The following is a 17,552-nucleotide window of genomic DNA, read 5'->3' as shown; positions in this document are numbered from 1 at the left end:
GTGTGAGAATGAGTCTTTGTGATGCATTGTGACTGCATTGAGTCACTCGGCGATCAACCAGCGCTCCACAGTGGCGTGAAAAAGCGCCGGCAGCTATGTGATCCGAGTATCGAGTTTTAATCGCCGAGCACTGCAAACTCGTCCTGCCAGAGCGCTTGGTTTCATGCATATGTACTATCGGCCAAAAAAGTAAACTGACCGCGGCTGCGGGGTAACACCGGGGCGCTGCTATCTCGCTCCGCGCGCTGACTGCGAGAGTGCCCCGGGTGACGCCACACTTCGCCCTCACTCTCACGGGCGGCCTCATCACGCTTGATAAATTTCTAGTGCACCGTTCGGTTGCTCGGTTGCGTTGAAAGGAAGGGACACGCTTATGGAAATTGCATGTTGAACGGTTTTAACGTTTCGGCCGTGGCATGGCCCTCGTCAGAATAACTTATTATTATTTATTCTGACGAAGACTGTGCCACGGCCGAAACGTTAAAACTATTAAACATGAAATTTTTGTGTGCCGCTTCGTTTCTTCAACTACCTATGCATCGGACCTACAGAACTATTCCTTGAATTGTATATAATATGGGTGGGGTCCCGACAGCTGGTCTGGCCCGAGCCAGCACCCCCCCCCCCCCCCCCCCTCCCGGCAAAATGAAAACTTTCCGCCTATGCAATGGCACATACCCATTATGACTTGTTGGCTAAGGATGTTCACGTACTTAGAATCACATACGCAATAATCACATACGCAATATGACGTACCAAATGGCCCAAGTCGTCTGTTCGGGCACTAACCGAGTGACCCACGATGACGTTAAAGGGGTTAGATATGGACGGATATACAGAGAAGTGCATGCAGTTCCAGGAGATCGCTAATCGCATTAAAATGAAGCACTACCGCAACTGCCGCTTTCGTTGCTTATGTGTCACGCTAATATCCGCTTGAAAAATTAACGAGATCACATAATTTTTGGTGTGGTTGCGTAATACGAATATAATTTGTGAGCACATTTTTTTCTCTAACAGTCTAACCCGGCAGTTTCCTCTCGGATACGCCTTGCCTGTCTTCAAGCGTACTGAACCGAATGCGCTTGGAAGATCATTATAGAAAAGGAATGCTCTGCGTACACCACAGTAATATCACAAATCAGTAATATTTGTACCATTTCCTCCCATCTCCCCACGCCCATCGCGAATGTTTCCTTCTTGTTATTCCACCCGCTTCTCCTCCATCCTCTCGTTGTAGGTATACCCGACCAGTCGAGTATCATCATCATCATCCCCTGAATCAGCGGGTGCTCCTCGAGAAGAGCGCGCGTCGAAGCCACGAGCGCAGAGAAGAAGCAGACTGAGCAGTCGACCAGGTCGCCATGTCTTCCGGGTTTCCCAGGCGCCCAATGACGACCGGTTCAGACTCGCCGTCCCAAAGCAGCGATGGGTCTGAAATCAACGCCAACCAAACCGGCGTGAGGGGTGACGACACGGATTCCTCGTTGAATGTCCTGCTCACTGACGTCAAGCATCTGCGACAACCGAAGGTGCCGCGAGACTCGACCGCCGAGAAAGGCACCGTGTCCGCCGTTAAGCGCGTGGTCACAGATGCCGCCAAAGGTACCGGTAAGTGCTTCCGTCGATAATGCACATCAATCGCTAGGAAATACAGTGTATGAAATTTTACACAGTTGGGGGCTTATAATTTTTCCCCAAGCAATAATAGTCATGAATCTTTCATATGGGGTCTTCACCATTCGCACTCCGGTTTCCTGCCCGAAATGTTACATCCAGCAGATATATAGGAACATGCCGTCAATGACGGGACTGTAGCGGGAGCGCAGCTTTAAGGGGGGAAAGTAGTTGCGCGCAAGATAGATGAAGGATATTTGGGTACACAGTAAACCCAAAAAAGGCAATTTCTTTTCTTCTGGCAGCATTTTGGGTCAGTTACAGCAGTGATGGCGTAATTGTCTCCCAACAATATCAGTCATCAACGCATCGGGCACTTGCTTTCATCAGGGACTGAAAGGTGGAGTGTCTGTAGGATGCACTCTCGATAGATCGGACGTTCTGCGTACGGCAGCGGTGGTTTAATTATGCGCACAATATTGATCATGATGGTACTTCCACAGCTATACGACATGTCAAGCACCAGAAGAAGTACTCTTAAACGGGCAAAGCCATTTATGCAGTACTTTTCTCCTCACCGATAATTAATCTTGTGGGAACTTCTGATGGCGAGTCAGAGGTGCTGCAGAGGTTTCATTATTACTCCCGCAGGTATTGCATATATCACGTGCCACGAAGGCTCCTCTTGTAAAGAGAGCGTAACCTTCATTTTCAAATCACTGAGATTCGATTCCGGCGCCTTTTTAGTGGGTCTGGGCACCCACCGCGCCCGTCCGTGCTTGCGTTCTAAGACAACAATTATCCCGTGCATTGGAGGCATGTTGAAGATCCCCTGGTGGTCAAAATTAATCAGCAATCCCCCACTACGGCGTACAATATAATCAAATCGTGGTTATTGCACATAAAACCCGAGAATGCAAATCTTTCTGGCCCCATTTTTTTCCCCTGTAACGTTATATACTGCAGCTTCCTGTCAGAAACGCGTCGCCAGTCCACAGGGTTCTGAATAGAATGCGCTCAGCAGTGCATTGGAAACGAAAGCATTATGCAAACTAGCGACAGCAAGTTATGCGGGGAATAATTACACTGCTTACAGAGTATACGTACTGTAAGCGTCAAATGAGAAACAAAACGAGGCACAAGCGGCTGCTTCGTTTATGTCAATCGTTCTTTGTTGCTCTCGTGGCCCTTATGACGGCACCAATATCGCCTAGTCAGTGAAGTAGGTAATTTAGCAAGCCAATACATCGGGAACAACGTTTGCAGAAAAGTGCGAATATGCATCATGCCGTGGTTACCTACGTAACGTTCTCATTAGCAAAGCAGCATCTTTGTCTCATGTTTCTTAACTAATGGCAGATGAAGAAGATAAAGCAGATAGACTCCAAGAAAGTCGAAGTCGAAGACGAAGATAAAGCAAATAGTGTCGGCAAGACTACGTTGTCGACTGCTAAGAAACTCCATCCATCTCCTTCCCTAAATCAATGGAGGTGCTTCCTTCGACTAGCGGTTTGCGGAATATAGTGCATGCATTTATATGCATGTATCGTTATAGCGCACCCATTGTTATGCTTACTTTTAAAGGACACAAATCTCATGCCAACCAGTGTTTCGAAAGTTTCGAAAGCCACGCTTTTTCTCCTGAACTCGTTCGCCGAGTGATCGGGGCTATGCTCCGCCTTCACTGACTCTGCGTCATGATGTGACGTCGTATCATCTACTTCCGGTTGTCTTATAGCCAGCACGAGAAGCCTCTCCGATCCCGCTGCTTGCCGTCTGGCTGTTCATGGCCCATGAAAGCTATCCAAGCAGTATGCGTTGTGAGCGTGCGTCGCAGCGCCGAGTGTGCCCGGTATTTTGGTAACCGCAGGCGAGCTGGGCGTTTTGACAAATGGGTGGAGGCGTAAAATCTCTCCATACTACTACCGCTGGAATAAAGGAGCTTTAGCGTAGACACACGTGCCGGCCTCATCGCCCTGCGCGGTGCAGCCCACCTGGTGGCGCGGAGCTTATAACCAGCCAAACACAGAGCTAATGTATCTGTAACCAAGTGCAAAGCATACTAAGCATTTAAAAAGACAACGTGTTCACCTTTAGGCTCGTGCCGAAAGTTTACACCAGCAGCAAAGTAGAATACACTAGGTTAATTCTATATTAGCTATGTGTCTGTTTGAGCTATGTGCCACCAGGAGGCCGCATCGCGCGCAGGCTGAATATGTTCTCGCGTCCGCTCCTCCGTCAAAACGCCCAGCGCGCTTGCACTTGCGTTTACCCTAATAACAAACGCGCTAAATCCTCCGGAGTGGAGTGACGGCCGGAAGACTCATAGACGTTGGCGTCGATTGGATACCGCCAGTACGATGTAGTGCAGCCCCTCCGCTCATATGATGCCTTGCAGAGGGACTCGATGCCGCAGCTTGACGTGTCGCTGATCGCTAGATTTGCAGCCCACAACGTGACAAGAGCGATTCACGGTGCTCGCGAAAAGAAAGCTCGAGACCAACGTTGAATTTGCAGCCGGCGTCCACCCGGAGAACGTTGTAAAGCAAGCTAACACTTTCTGCGTGCCGGAAGTACTTGAGTGTATCGATAAGTGGTCGTTGTTCATTTTCTTTGTATTATTTATTATAGAAAAAAAATAACCAACATTTCAGCTATTACGAACATTTGTTCTCCATAAAGACGGACAAATTATCGATGGCACGACCCGGGTAGGCCACCGGATACCTCACCAAAATGACGCCATTTGGGCTGACTACGTCAATTGTAGGAGGGTTGGCTGAAAACTCAGGGGAGTGGTGCCGCTGCAATCGGTAGCGGTGCACATTTTTACAACCTTATAATAAATTACACGCTTTACACTGAGCGCTTAAATGCGTCACCTAATGAACAGGAGCACCTAGCCTAACGACTCGGTACGTTCGTGCAAAATCGTCAAAATCGTTTCAGGGTCTCTATAAGAATTCTTGTTTGATGATGTCCTCATAGAATATTTTCGATGTGTTGCGTATTCTTAGTCTATAAAAGATTCAGTAGCCATTGCGCAGCAAACGCGGGAGAAATGCATTAGCATTACATCACACTTCGAAGTCCCGCATCCCTGAGTAACAGCACGTTCACCGCATTGAAACGAGTTGTTCAGGAGCTCATTCGACACAGGTACTGCCTCTTCAAGTAGCAAAGTGCGACTGACGGTGACCTAGGGCAAACACCCGGCACTCGGTATATATATATATATAATATGCACTTCAATATGCTAACGCATTCATATATACCGAATTGCGTATCGTGGTAAAATACCGATTCAGGCATAATGTAGTGTTAAATTGTCGTCGCTTCACAATTTGCCTCGCATGTGCAGCTAAGGCAGGCGACGCCACGGCCATCGTCGCTCCCCGAACACCTTCTGTCGGGTCGGCCATGAAGAGCTCACTGGACTACAGCACGGAGAGTACAACCATGGATCGTGCCGTCAGACCTGCGGAACAGAACCTCGCTAGTCTCTGGCACCGACCGCTAGACAAGCGAAGCGGCCGTAAAGGGGGCGAGAAACCGGGCTACGACGACGAGGAAGGGATGGTGGCGACGCCCCCTGGCGGCGGAGGTCGCGGCGCGACGGGACGAGCGAGACCGACGCTGCGTCCAAAAGCTGTTGCCTCACCGGTGATGCGCGCCCCTGCACCGCCTCCTGTTGTCTCACCACCCGCAGCGGTCAGGCCGCGACTTCTCCTCTCCAAAAAGGGCCTCGTCAGGACAGTACCAGCCAAGCCCGCGCTGAAAACTGGCACTACCGTTGAGCCCGCATCTGCACAACCGATGGCCAGCGGAGCAGAAGTCACTGCGAAACAGCCGCCAGGTTCGGGGATGACGGACGCCCGCAGGCGATATTCCGTCGCTGCATCTCCAGAATCTCCCGAACAGCGGAGGAGACCTTCAGGTTGGGTTGCCGGAGCACGCAGAAAATCGGTAGTCTCTGATGCTTTGGCTGCTGGCTCAGGACGGAGACCTTTGTCTGTCGGCTTTCGACGGTCGCTGGAAGACACGTCGAGCAGTGACAACGATGAAGAGACGTCTTCGTCCTCGCCAACTCTCGAAGACACTGCTACACCTCCAGTTCTTCCGTTGATGAGGCGTCCACCGGCAGATCTCAAGCCACCCACCGAAGTTAAGCGCCCGTCGGTAACTGTAAAGCCGCCCACCGCAGTTACTGCACCTGTTGCGGTGCCGGCTGCAACGTCGAAGCCGCCGGAAGCGACTGCTGCTGTGACGTCGTCGGCTGAACCGGAAAAGATTGCTGCGGCAGAAAAGGTGCCACTGGCACCACTGGCAGTGTCTGCAATGCCGGCAGCATTGACAACGCCGGCAGTATTGACAACGCCGGCAGTATTGACAACGCCGGCAGCATTGACAACGCCGGCAGCATTGACAACGCCGGCAGCATTGACAACACCGGCAGCATTGACAACACCGGCAGCATTGACAACGCCGGCAGCATTGACAACGCCGGCAGCTTTGGCAACGCCGTCAGCGCTGACAGCACCGGTACCATTGGCAACACCGATAACATCAGCAACGCCGGCACCACTGGCGCCACCGGTTCCACAAGCACAGCCGCCACCGAGCGCCACCGTTACTAAGCCCGTTGTAGCTCAAAAGCTTGACTCTAAAAAGACTGAAAATGCCCTTGTCCCTGCACCAAAGAGTACCTGGTGGACAGCGTTGGCGGTAAGGAGCCGCAAGGACCACTCAGAATTTGTCATTTTATTTTGTTTGTGCGTGACACTTAATAAGTGTGATTAGGGAATCACTTGCTCTTCCAGTTTTCTGATTGTCGTAACGCTTAGCAACGTATACTTCACATGTGGTGCTACATGCGTCTTGTGCTTAGATGCATATATACCTGTACGCAAGTGTTCATCTAAAGCGCTGCACCACCACCCGACGCGCGGCCTCCACTGTTGTTCGGGGTGCTATATAGGGATTTTATCCAGCGCTTTGGTTTTCTTGACGCACTCCCCTCCGCTCTGTAGAGGGGAGCGAAAACCACAGCATTTAACAGCAACAGTCTCCTAACGGAAACGGGAGCTGGGTTTGCGTAGGAGAAAAATAAGGGGGCGTAAGCGCTCTGGTAGGGCAAGACTATCGCGGTTGCCGATGGATTGCCGTATTTACTGGAATATAGATGGACCTTTCTTTCCCGAGAATGTTACCCAAAGTGAGCTCTAGACCTGCACTTGTAACCGAAGAATGTCGACCTATATTCGTGAACAAGACAAGGAAAAGTAGCGAATTAGTAGGGTGCCTCCGTCACACCCGCCGTAAAGCCAATCGCGAGATTATTCAGACTGGCTTTAACAAATGCTGCATATCCAAAGCACTCGATGGCACCTGAGGCTGACGTCGTTCGGGCTGCCGCGGACGACTTCTCTGGCAGTTCCGACACGGATGCAGCCTGTGGCATCAATTAGCGAGATTTAGCAGCCGGCGCTAACGGTAAATAAAGGTGTGTCACGTTCAAAGTTTTTGGCTTTGCTAAAAAGGTTTGGGTCAACGGATATTCAAATATTTTCTTTATTTCTCGACGAGTTCAACACGTAGGGTTCAACCGATATTCGTGTTCGACCTATTTTCGAGTAAATACGGTGCATAAGCTCAGCATACATAAAAGAAGGTCACACTTCTCGTCTTTGTCCCATTTAGATCATTTTCCAACTTTGCTCTTTCCACTCACTAAGACAATGTATTGTCAATTTATTATCCTATTTGGCAGAGGCGCCGCAACCATGCTTTTAGCAGGAAGTAATGTGAATCTGCTGCCACGGCAGTCGCAATAACTGGGCAAAACAATGGCGAATGGGGGCAGGCGCAATTTTATTTGACCAGTCGCACCCGAGTCCTTCAAAAAATGCCTCCACCCTGAACGCAGGTGATGGTGGGCGCTTGGAACAATCCTATCCGTTACGTATCTTTTAGACCTCAAGGTGTTGTTGGGCGAAGAAGGCCGCTGTGTAGGCCTTGATGCTATGAACACGAACGTTCTCGGGAATATGACAACACAGGTCTGGGGACATTGTCAGAAGGTCAGTGTCATGATTTCTGGGACAACTTCGTACGCGGAAGCGTTAAGGCTAGTGATACTGGGCCAGCAGCTTGACGATCCCTTCTAGCAATGTTTGGAGGAGCTGGCGCCCACACATTTGCACTTGTGGAAACGGCAGGATAATGTTGTTCGCCATCATGTCGCAGGTTTTGATTACCATGTTCGTGTCTTGTCAACTAACCAGCCACCTGTCGACATTTAGGACAGCGATCGATGTAGCTGAAGCGTCTGCGTACTGGAGGAACATTACAAGTACTCGGAAAGCTGTGCGCGTAGCGTGTGCTCGGCACTTTCCTTGGTCTGCGTGATAAGCCCTGTCCAATCATTCCTTGATTGTTTCGAACGCCACAGAACTATCCGCCTGCCGCTCTCCTGTGCAGCAACCTAACTCGGTTCACTGAGCCGAGAGTGATTCGAGCGCCTCAGTATTTTCAAAGCTTGAGCTTAAATTGCTTCATCTTTAAAAATTTGATGCGTTCGTGCGCGTGCATGAATTAGGATTACTTGGATCGTCTCAAGGTACGAAATTCCGCGAGCGATGTGGTGACGTGTGCTGCCTGATGCCACGCAAACATCTGACATCGCGAGCCGCCTATGAGTTGCTTTGCTATGAGTTGCTTTGCGAGGAGAGCCACTTATCAGTTTGTGTGAGATGCTTTCCGTCAACCGACATGTGGCTCAACGCTAGGCTTCGGTGCGCGTGTAGACTCGTCGTACGTTCGAATTCACAGCTGCCTGTCCCGATGTGTGCCGGTGCAAAAGTGCGTCTTAGTCGCACGCATAGTGATGCCACCATCCCGGCTGCTCTATTTCGAAACTGTCTCACGAAGGCGAGATCGGGGTTAACGCAGCGTCTCCAAAGCGATCATCCCTGAAGAAAGCGGGGCGCCTGGCTGGGGGACGCTTGTGCCCAATTTATACTCCGGTAGGTGTCCGGCCGTAGATTTCGAAGGAGCCACCATAGCGACAGCTTCGCGTTGTTGGCATAGGCCTTCGCAGAACCGTCAATATAATGCTCAAACTTCGCTGGCGAAGTGAGATGAATCTTAGCGAATCTTGTTCCCCACGCAATTCATGTGACGCGTGCAAGCGGAGAAACTGTTACGCGTTAGACGTGAATACAGGCAGGCTCCGGCTGCACGTGGCCATGTTCACGCGGGCCATGACGTGGAGCCCTGCGTGTCTCTCTGCTTCGCTACAACAGTTGCCGACGTGTTTTCATTGGCTTCATTGACTTATTATTTTTATCGAATGCGAGTTTCTGCTTCGGGGTTTCGAATGTGTCGAAGCAGGCAAAAACCCTTTTGCTGTCTCACATTGATGCGGGAATATTCCAGCATCCTTTCTCTCTGCCGGTCACCAACGAAGAGGCTCCTGTGCCGGCTCATGCGCGGCGCTACTCCATGGCTCCCGCCGAGAATCAGCGCGCGCAGGCTCGCTCCAACGTTAGAATGAAGCGCGTGCCGCACATCACAGAGGAGCTGAAGGATTTTGCCGCACTCTTTGGCGGCGCGGGCGGCTTCACTGGAGGTGAGCGTACGTTCTTGCAAGGATATATCGACATGGCTGCACAGCGCAAAAGACGAGGACAGAAGAAAAGACAGAACACAGGCGCCGTTTTGTCTTTTCTTCTGACCTCGTCTTTAGCGCTGTGCAGTCATGTCAATATTGAATCACTGACTCGCCCAAGCTTCCACTTTGTCATGTTACATGACCTTGTTTCTTAGGCGTCCATAAAATTTTATCTGTATGACGAGCCTGTAGTGTGAGAATGTTGGCGCTTCGGTGCAGCCTCACATCGGTGAAAGGTGCATACCTGCCAACTCTCTCTAAAGTTTCGTAAAGTCCTCGAATTATGGCTTCTTCTATGATTTACGAACATTGCGTCATGCTTTGCGGGAAAAAAAATTCTCTGAGCGAAAAATTTTTTTTCAGAAGTGTGCATGTATGGGGTGACGCAAGATAAATAAAAAAATAAAAACATAGCAACACAGAAACGAAATTTTGTGGCACTTGGGCAGCCTCCTTGAGGCAGTGCAAGGCGCCGTATACCAAAGGAGTACTTGTTTTGCGCGCACATTTATTCAATTTAGTTTGTCAAACAGGCGAAATTAACAACAGCCAAATAGCTAAAAAAGTCAGTGCGTTGCTTCTCAGCTCTGCTGCACAAAGATTGTTGCTGCTTATGTGCAGCGTGGGAAGGTAAATGACAGAGCGCGTGCGTAGGAGGTAAGGGGGGCGGAGGAAAGGTGTGCACTTAGGGTAGAGTTCTTAACATTGCACGTCATATCCCCTCCCTGCCCGCTTGCGGTATTTTCACAAATTTTCTTTTTACCAGATTGGCAGGTATGATGGCGCGAAATGAAAATATGGTAAGGCGATGACCCGAATGGGGTGAGGAATGAAGTGTTTTTTCATGACAGAAAACTGTGGCGGAAGTTTCGGGGGCTCTTTCGAACATGGGAGCCTTGCTGCGAAAGCTACACTTGCTGACATTTTGCCATAGAAAGAATAGACACGTGAAAGGCCGACCGCAGAACGTACATTTACCGGCGTTTGTCAAGTGCATGTGCGCTGAAATGCAGGTAGAATACTGGCAACTTTCGGTTTGTTTTTGACAGCTATGTCCGCACTTAATTTCGTCGGCATAGAAACGAATTTCCGCAGTAAAACTGCCTTTCATTGACCAAAAGTGAACATCAGTTTAAAAGAATGCTGTCTACAAAAAAAAAAAGTTCACTTTTCAGTCATAGACAGATTGTTACCTTAAGTGAGCAACATGAACCAAGAGTCTAGCAGTTGTTCTAATTGCAGCAATTCATCTACGGTACCTACTTCATCTCTAGCACTGCACGAACTTGCTCGTATGACACCATGGATGTCATGGTGGTCGTTAATGAATACTTGACACGTGATTCCGAGGCGCATTTGAGAACTTAGTATACAGTGTACTAAACGTGGTAGCTGAGTCCGGAGGCAATAGCGCTACCACTGTTGGGTTGCGCCAATTTGAAATGACGCGTTGTCTGAAAGTCAATACGCAAGGTTCACACTCTTCAAGGCTAGTAAAGACATGCAGAAAGGTCATATCACTTGGGGTGACAAGCATGCTGGACGATGTTATCATTATTCTCTGAACATGCAGTAATGACACTTTTAATGGGATAGTTTGAGAAATCTCGAACGCTTGTTCGGTGTATTAACCACAGCCCTGACAGTTGACTACACGAACAGGCTCCGTGCACTTCATCATGTATCGCACACGTAGCAGAACGTCAAGGAGTGTGTCAGAGACGTTGAAAGATAACATGATCCACAAGCTTGGCATGAAGACGCTCTTATCCCACAGGAAGATGTCACTTTCCGGGATTGCTTCCGGTGCAATATCTTCCTGCGACATCACTAGACTACAGTGCATATTGCCTTCTGTGCCCTTCTTGATATTAACTCAGAAGCGATTGCGCGAAATATACGGTATATATGAAGTCAGATATAGGCAGAACTTGTAAGAAAGTGGAAATAATTTTATCGAGACCGTTGTTTGTTTAGAGAAGACGAAAAAATACCCGTCATGTAGCTTTCAAATACCGCGAGACCACATGAAAATTCCGGATCCAACAGCCGCATGCCAACCAACCACATAATGCTACGTATTCATCCGCACAGTTGTACATGTTGTTTTTACATGTGCATGTAAAAGTAGTTTTTACCATAGGAATGTAAGAATAGATGGTCAGTTTATCCAAGTATACGGAGAATACTAATAGCCAGTAGCCAAAGACCTGTAGCCTGGCAAGGGAACAAGAGCTCAAGATGCCAGTCAGCCTCTGAAGTCCGTGAAGGAGTACGTTTATCTAGGTAAATTACTCACAGGGGACCCTGATGATGAGAAGGAAATTTACAGAAGAATAAAAAGAGGTTAGAGTGTATACGGCAGGCATTGCCAGGTCCTGACTGGAAGCTTACCACTATGATTGAAAATAGAGGTGTACGATCAATGCATACTTCCGGGGCTAACATATGGGGCAGAAAGTTGGAGGTTGACAAAGAAGCCCAAGAGCAAGTGGAGGACCACGCAAAGAGCGATGGAACGAAAAGTGTTAGGAGACAGGAAGAGAGTGGTGTGGACCAGTAACTGGATATCCGATATTCTAATTGACATTAAGAGGTAAAAATGGAGCTGGGCAGGCCATGTAATGCGTAGGATGGATCACCGGTGGGCAATTAGATTTACGGAATGGGTGCCAAGAGAAGGGAAGCGTAGTCCAGGACGGGAAAACAAGGTGGGTTATGAAATTAGGAAATTCGCTGGCACAAGCTGGAATCAGTTCGCGCTGGACAGGGGTGACAGGGGAGAGGCCTTCGTCCTGCAGTGGAGATAAAATAGGCGGATGATGATGATGATGATGACAACGGAGAACAGCGCATGGGCGCGAGTGACTTTTAGTCATATCGTATTAGTGTTTGCTCGAACTGATGTAATTTTGGCACGTGCTGTTTAAGTAAGGAGAGAATCGGGCATGATAGCGAGTTCTCTTCCTACACGCACGTATAATAATAATAATAATAATAATAATAATAATAATAATAATAATAATAATAATAATAATAATAATAATAATAAGAACATTCGCCCGAAATGCGAAACATCGATTGCGATCTCAAATTAGTAGACAGCTATACGAAGTACGGATAGTAGTTTTATCGGTCGTACAAACTTGTAAACGAGATCATATCAACTGATTTAACAAGCACTTTATCACGCGTGCGCAAGCAAACATGAACACATCTCACTCGATGACCGCGGAAGCTCGCTGTCAGAACGGTGGAGTGAGGAAACATGGCAGCAGCAGCGAGCGAACTGATCTTCGTGCTGCGTCTCGCATCAATGTGCGCTAACCCGCGAAAATACAGCACGTGGCGCACCTTGTCTCCCTCGTAGATGATTTTATAGATAATGTGGTCCGGGCGGGCACGCGCGGCCGCCCTAGTTGCCCGGGTCGCCCGGAGTAGAATGTGCGGCCCCCTCCCTACCCTCCCCCCGGAGCCTTGCGCGCGAAGGAAGACGGCGCGCTTCCTCCCAGTTTTCCTACCTGTCGTGCACGAGATCGAGCCTCGAGCACCGGCTTAACCTCGCACGCTTTCACTCTCACATACAGCATATGGCGCTTTGCGAGGATTTTATCACCTTTATACTTTCTGCTGTACCTCACGGCGACGCCGACGGCAGAAATGTGCTTGGAATGTCCATGTAATTGCTATCGCAATAAAAACAATTTGCTACAGTCAAGTGCCTGTACTGTCGCAGCCCCAGGAGGGCAGACGGCCGCAGGACCTTCGGCAGCAGGGAACGTCAACAGGGGCGCACCGCAGCACAACGAGATGATCGAGGACATCCTGGATTACGAGTACGAACCCCGACTGCAACAGAGCTTCGAGAGCGATGCGGTACGCACGACTCCGCTCGCTGGCAACTATTCATTTGTCGAAAAAGACTGTGCAATACTGAGTCAAGAGAAAGGGAATATTGTAATGTATCTCTAGTAAACATTGCAGTTTTTACGATAAGTGCTGCACCTCGGGGATACTATCAGACGAATCAACAACGTTTGCATGACGAGAGGCGAATTGTCTGCGACTCAGGTATGGCCGCAGCTGTCCCATCGGCCTCTTTCTCGACAAGACTGAAGATTTGAAGAGCTCACTGTGTGCAAGCTTACTCTCATTCTCCTCGTCTTCAATTGAGGGTGGGTGGGAGTGAGCTTCCCGTATATTTTCTCACAACGCTATAATAGTGTTATGAGAACACTATGAGAACACGTCTATGACGCACACACACGCACAAGTCTGGGCGTCAATGTGTTGTGCCATTTATTGCGCTGTCATAAATATAATGTACAAGTTCGTTTCGTTTTCAACATACGTGCATACAAACGCTACTAAGCAAAGAAGTTGCAGCACCGATGTAGACAAGTCCCCTTGGCGGAAGATTTGCTCCTGCTACATTCCCTACGTATTCGTGTCGGTGTTGCTAGCCTGTGTTACGGACTTGGCAGCAGATGCATCCTGTCAGCCGCAGGTGGTTGCGTGTTCCGCCCCCACCGGTGGGCATTCGACGCTTGAAGTCAGCAAGACAAAATTTCCCCTTTATCTTCCTCGGATTCAAAGTCTGTTGGATTCATAAGGCCGTGTCTCCACCATTCTGCAGAAGTTGTTTGCTTTCCTTTATTCTTCACAGACTGACCTGGTAGCCCACCGGAGGCGCCGCAAGTTCGGTTTTGTTGGCCTCTGCGGCAGGTGCTTCGTGCTGTTCTCCTTGATCTCCGCAGCATGTGGTCTGCTGTTCTTCACTTTCCACCTTGGACAGACCCTGTCCAAGAACTTCGCGACGCCGGGCACGAAGCTGTCCACCACAGGCGCCACCTCGAAAACAACTGCGTAAGCCGCCTTTCCAACGTCGCGAGTGCTATTCGAACCATATAGGGAGACCGAGAAAAAATTGTTCTTCAATCTAGAAGGAAAAAAAAAAAAAAAACACGAAATGCCTTCGTTCGTTCGTTCGATTTAAGCTCACACGTCAGATTTTTAGCCATGAGATATCATGTTATGTTGGGAGTCTTCATTCGCGGCTCATTACGTCAGGTTGACTCATTGCACCCTCTTACCGCAATGACTCACGCAGCGACTTCTCCTTCGCTACACGCCGCTATATATAAAGCTCTGGATTGTGAATTCCTTGCAGAGCGTTTCAAGTATACCTGTGCGGAAGCTTTAATCCGAAATCTTTGTTGCTCGTTTACAGAGATTTTCTTGAGATTTTCACTTACCTGCAGGGTTTTGCAGGCGGCTGCTGCAGTGTCTTGCTAATTTTGCATGCCTCGTGTAATTGGCGCCCACACTAGAATATTTCTGAACAGATGCAGTGAAACTTTGCCCCGTATTTCCATAATGTATTATTTTTAACGAACTTTAGTTTTTATTGATTTAATTAGGCTATCTCGGGACCTATGGAGTGAGAATGAGTTAGGAAGACTGATTGTTGCTTGTGACTGACTCATTCACTCGTTATCACGGTGATTTATCCGCAACTGCCTACAAAGTATTGTAAGAAAACTAAATGTTGGACCACAATTTAGTCTCCTTACGGCAATCTTTTAATACTTACATTGCGTTGCCACTTGCGTCTAGCAATGCCTTGATAATTTTTCCTATTCCCACAGGTTTTAGACTGAGTTATTTTCCATCATTGGGCCCAAAACATAATATATTGTCCCCAATAAAAAAAGAAAAAAAGCCGACTCAGATTACATATATTGACCGCTTCTGTCGCGCAAAGTTGAATCTCGATCGCCTTTTTTTTGAATTTGATTGGACACGTTTTTGACACTAAAAACCTGATTTATTAGCTTTACAAGCTTTATGCAAACGAATGGCTGCATTATGAATTGCTCAATTATGCGCACCATCATTGCCTTGCCACTTAAACTACCATAGTATATCGTCGAATAGATGCGTAGGTGCAGAATGCTTTTCTAGTAATTGTTGTTTAGATCTATTCCATTGTTTTCTGAAAGGCTGATCGTTAAGCTGTTGAGTTCGCAAATGCAGCGGTTACTGCACGTTATTTTTTTTCTAGAGGTGTGGTAGTATGACGGCTGACTCTGCTTCGAGATCCCGTTGGTGGCGTGTGCAATATTTAAAAATAACGAATGACGATAGTTATATTCGGGCCTTTTATGGTGCACATGTCACTGGGGACTTCTCGGGGTCGCGATTATCCTCTCGAAAATGCAGGCCTTCGAGTGTTGTCACCAGCCCTATTTCCACTTCGTCGACGGAAAAGACAACTGAAGCCACCACTACTAGTACCACAACGGTTTTGCCCTCCGCAGTGAGTCGACTGGTTGTCTATAGACTTTATCCTTAGTTAATGCTGGCTAATTTGGGTTATTGACAACGTATTTGTTCAGTTATTCATGCTCGTTAAATTACTCCATTTACTTGCACTCATTCCAATGAACGGCGTGTTGTTGACTGCCGGCTACTGTATATGTCGGTGAAGACAAGTGTGCCGGTGAGCGCGAGTAACTACACTGTCATCATAATCATCGTTGTCATTCTATTTTAGGACAACTACCAAGGCTAAGGCCTCTCCCAGCAACCCGGCCTTACGCAACCTGACACTATCACTTGTCCGCAAATGTCCTAATTTTATCACACCACCTAGTTCTTCACTTTCCTCAACAGCGCTTCCGTTCCTTGTGTAATCCTTTCCGCAACTGTAATACCGAACTTATCTGCACTACGCTGGCCACCTCCACCTTTTAGTCCTAATGTCAACTAGAATATCGGCTACCGCTTTTTGTTCTCCAATCCACACGGCTGTGTTCCTCGCAACGTTACACCTAGCATTTTTCGTTCCATCGCTCGTTGCACTTTCTTGAACTGCTTCTGAAGCTTCTAATTGCTGACGTGTCAATTGCTACGCATTGAGTTAGTACCGACAGAATGGCATGATTGCAGAATGATGGAATTCAAGGAATAGCGGTAATGGTTGTAGAATGATAAAATGGTAGCATGCGAGGACGGCGGTATGCTGCCGCCGGTAGCGATGTGTTAAATCATGAGGAATTTTGAAATAGCGCAAAAAACAAGGACAAACTGAAGGATAAACGACGACATTGCGGTTCAATGAATCCTAACCAACTTGCCCAAGCTCGGCCATCTTGCTTCAACATATGACTTGGTTATTGGTGCAGTATTCGCTCTAAACTATTTTCATTAATCTGTAGATTGTCCTCGTCTCACGAGAGTACCCTGTAAATGACTGCATACCGTGGTAAAAATGTGGGCCAGCTATTGTCGCATGATTATTTGGAATATGTTTTCGCTGATGACCTGACTGCAGGCTGGATCAGAGGTCACACGGGGTGGGCAATATTTTACAAAAGAGTGCTAGGATAGGCTGGTTTGAGCATGTTGCAGCTAAATCGAGTAACAGCGAATTTGACAAGACTAACTGAGGAAACTCGCATAAGTTGAGTTAGTTTTCTATTTAACAGACATGCGAGTAGCTAGTTAGTGTTACAAGAATAGATGAAGTGGAACGGAATACGCAGTTGATGGTATTCAGTGATTCGCCTGAATGATTAGACGTGAAATTTGCAGGCAAAAGTTTGATTTGGTTGGCACCCGAGACGGGCATCCGATAAAATGAAAAATTGAGCTAGTAGGTTTGCACTAAGCATGGACTTAAGTCGCGCTAACTTCACGGAACACAAGAACGAAGTACGGAGATACACACCAAGCGCAACACGTTCAAATGAAGTTTTTTGGAAGAAAACCAGAATCTTTAACAAAAGAAAAACGCAACCAGCCATAGAACCAACAGGGATATATATATTATCACCGGGCGTGCATGAACTCCATCGCTTCTTTCAACGATGATACCGATGTCTACCTTACGCACATGTCATGACTACAACGCATGTTGTATATGTATGTATATGTATGTGCATATGTATGTTGTACATGTATGTACAAAGTATGTTGTACTAATGTATTATTAACAAAGCGCTTTATGTTCTGTATAATTGTATACTCTTTATATTATGTGAAATTTTTTGAAGCCTCCTTACCCAATGCCCATTATTCGGGCCTGTAAGGTATTTTGACTAAATGAATGAATGAATAAATAAATAAATAAATAAATAAATAAATAAATAAATAAATAAATAAATAAAAAGATTCAGCTGTTTGCCTTGTGATCGGGTCATGATGCCTTTACAACACGGGGGTTCTTTCAAACTTCGGTAGGCATTCGCACGTGGCTCAA

General features: G+C 47.7%; 1 protein-coding gene across 1 annotated transcript in view; it reads left to right on the top strand.

The window, feature by feature from the left end:
• The first annotated feature begins 1,246 nt into the window (after positions 1 to 1,246).
• Positions 1,247 to 17,552, top strand: part of LOC126533305 (uncharacterized) — a 29,225-nt gene continuing 12,919 nt past the window's right edge. Inside the window, exons 1-6 of the mRNA XM_055071612.2 lie at positions 1,247 to 1,611; positions 4,979 to 6,342; positions 9,055 to 9,247; positions 13,026 to 13,165; positions 13,956 to 14,155; positions 15,512 to 15,608. Of these exons, the coding sequence (XP_054927587.1) occupies positions 1,365 to 1,611; positions 4,979 to 6,342; positions 9,055 to 9,247; positions 13,026 to 13,165; positions 13,956 to 14,155; positions 15,512 to 15,608 (2,241 nt within the window). The 5' untranslated portion in view covers positions 1,247 to 1,364. The remainder of the gene's footprint in view (positions 1,612 to 4,978; positions 6,343 to 9,054; positions 9,248 to 13,025; positions 13,166 to 13,955; positions 14,156 to 15,511; positions 15,609 to 17,552) is intronic.

This window comes from Dermacentor andersoni, chromosome 7, assembly GCF_023375885.2.
Source record: "Dermacentor andersoni chromosome 7, qqDerAnde1_hic_scaffold, whole genome shotgun sequence".
Taxonomy (NCBI): domain Eukaryota; kingdom Metazoa; phylum Arthropoda; class Arachnida; order Ixodida; family Ixodidae; genus Dermacentor; species Dermacentor andersoni.
The sequence above is the reverse complement of the archived record's forward strand: the minus strand, read 5'-3'. Positions and strand labels throughout refer to the sequence as shown.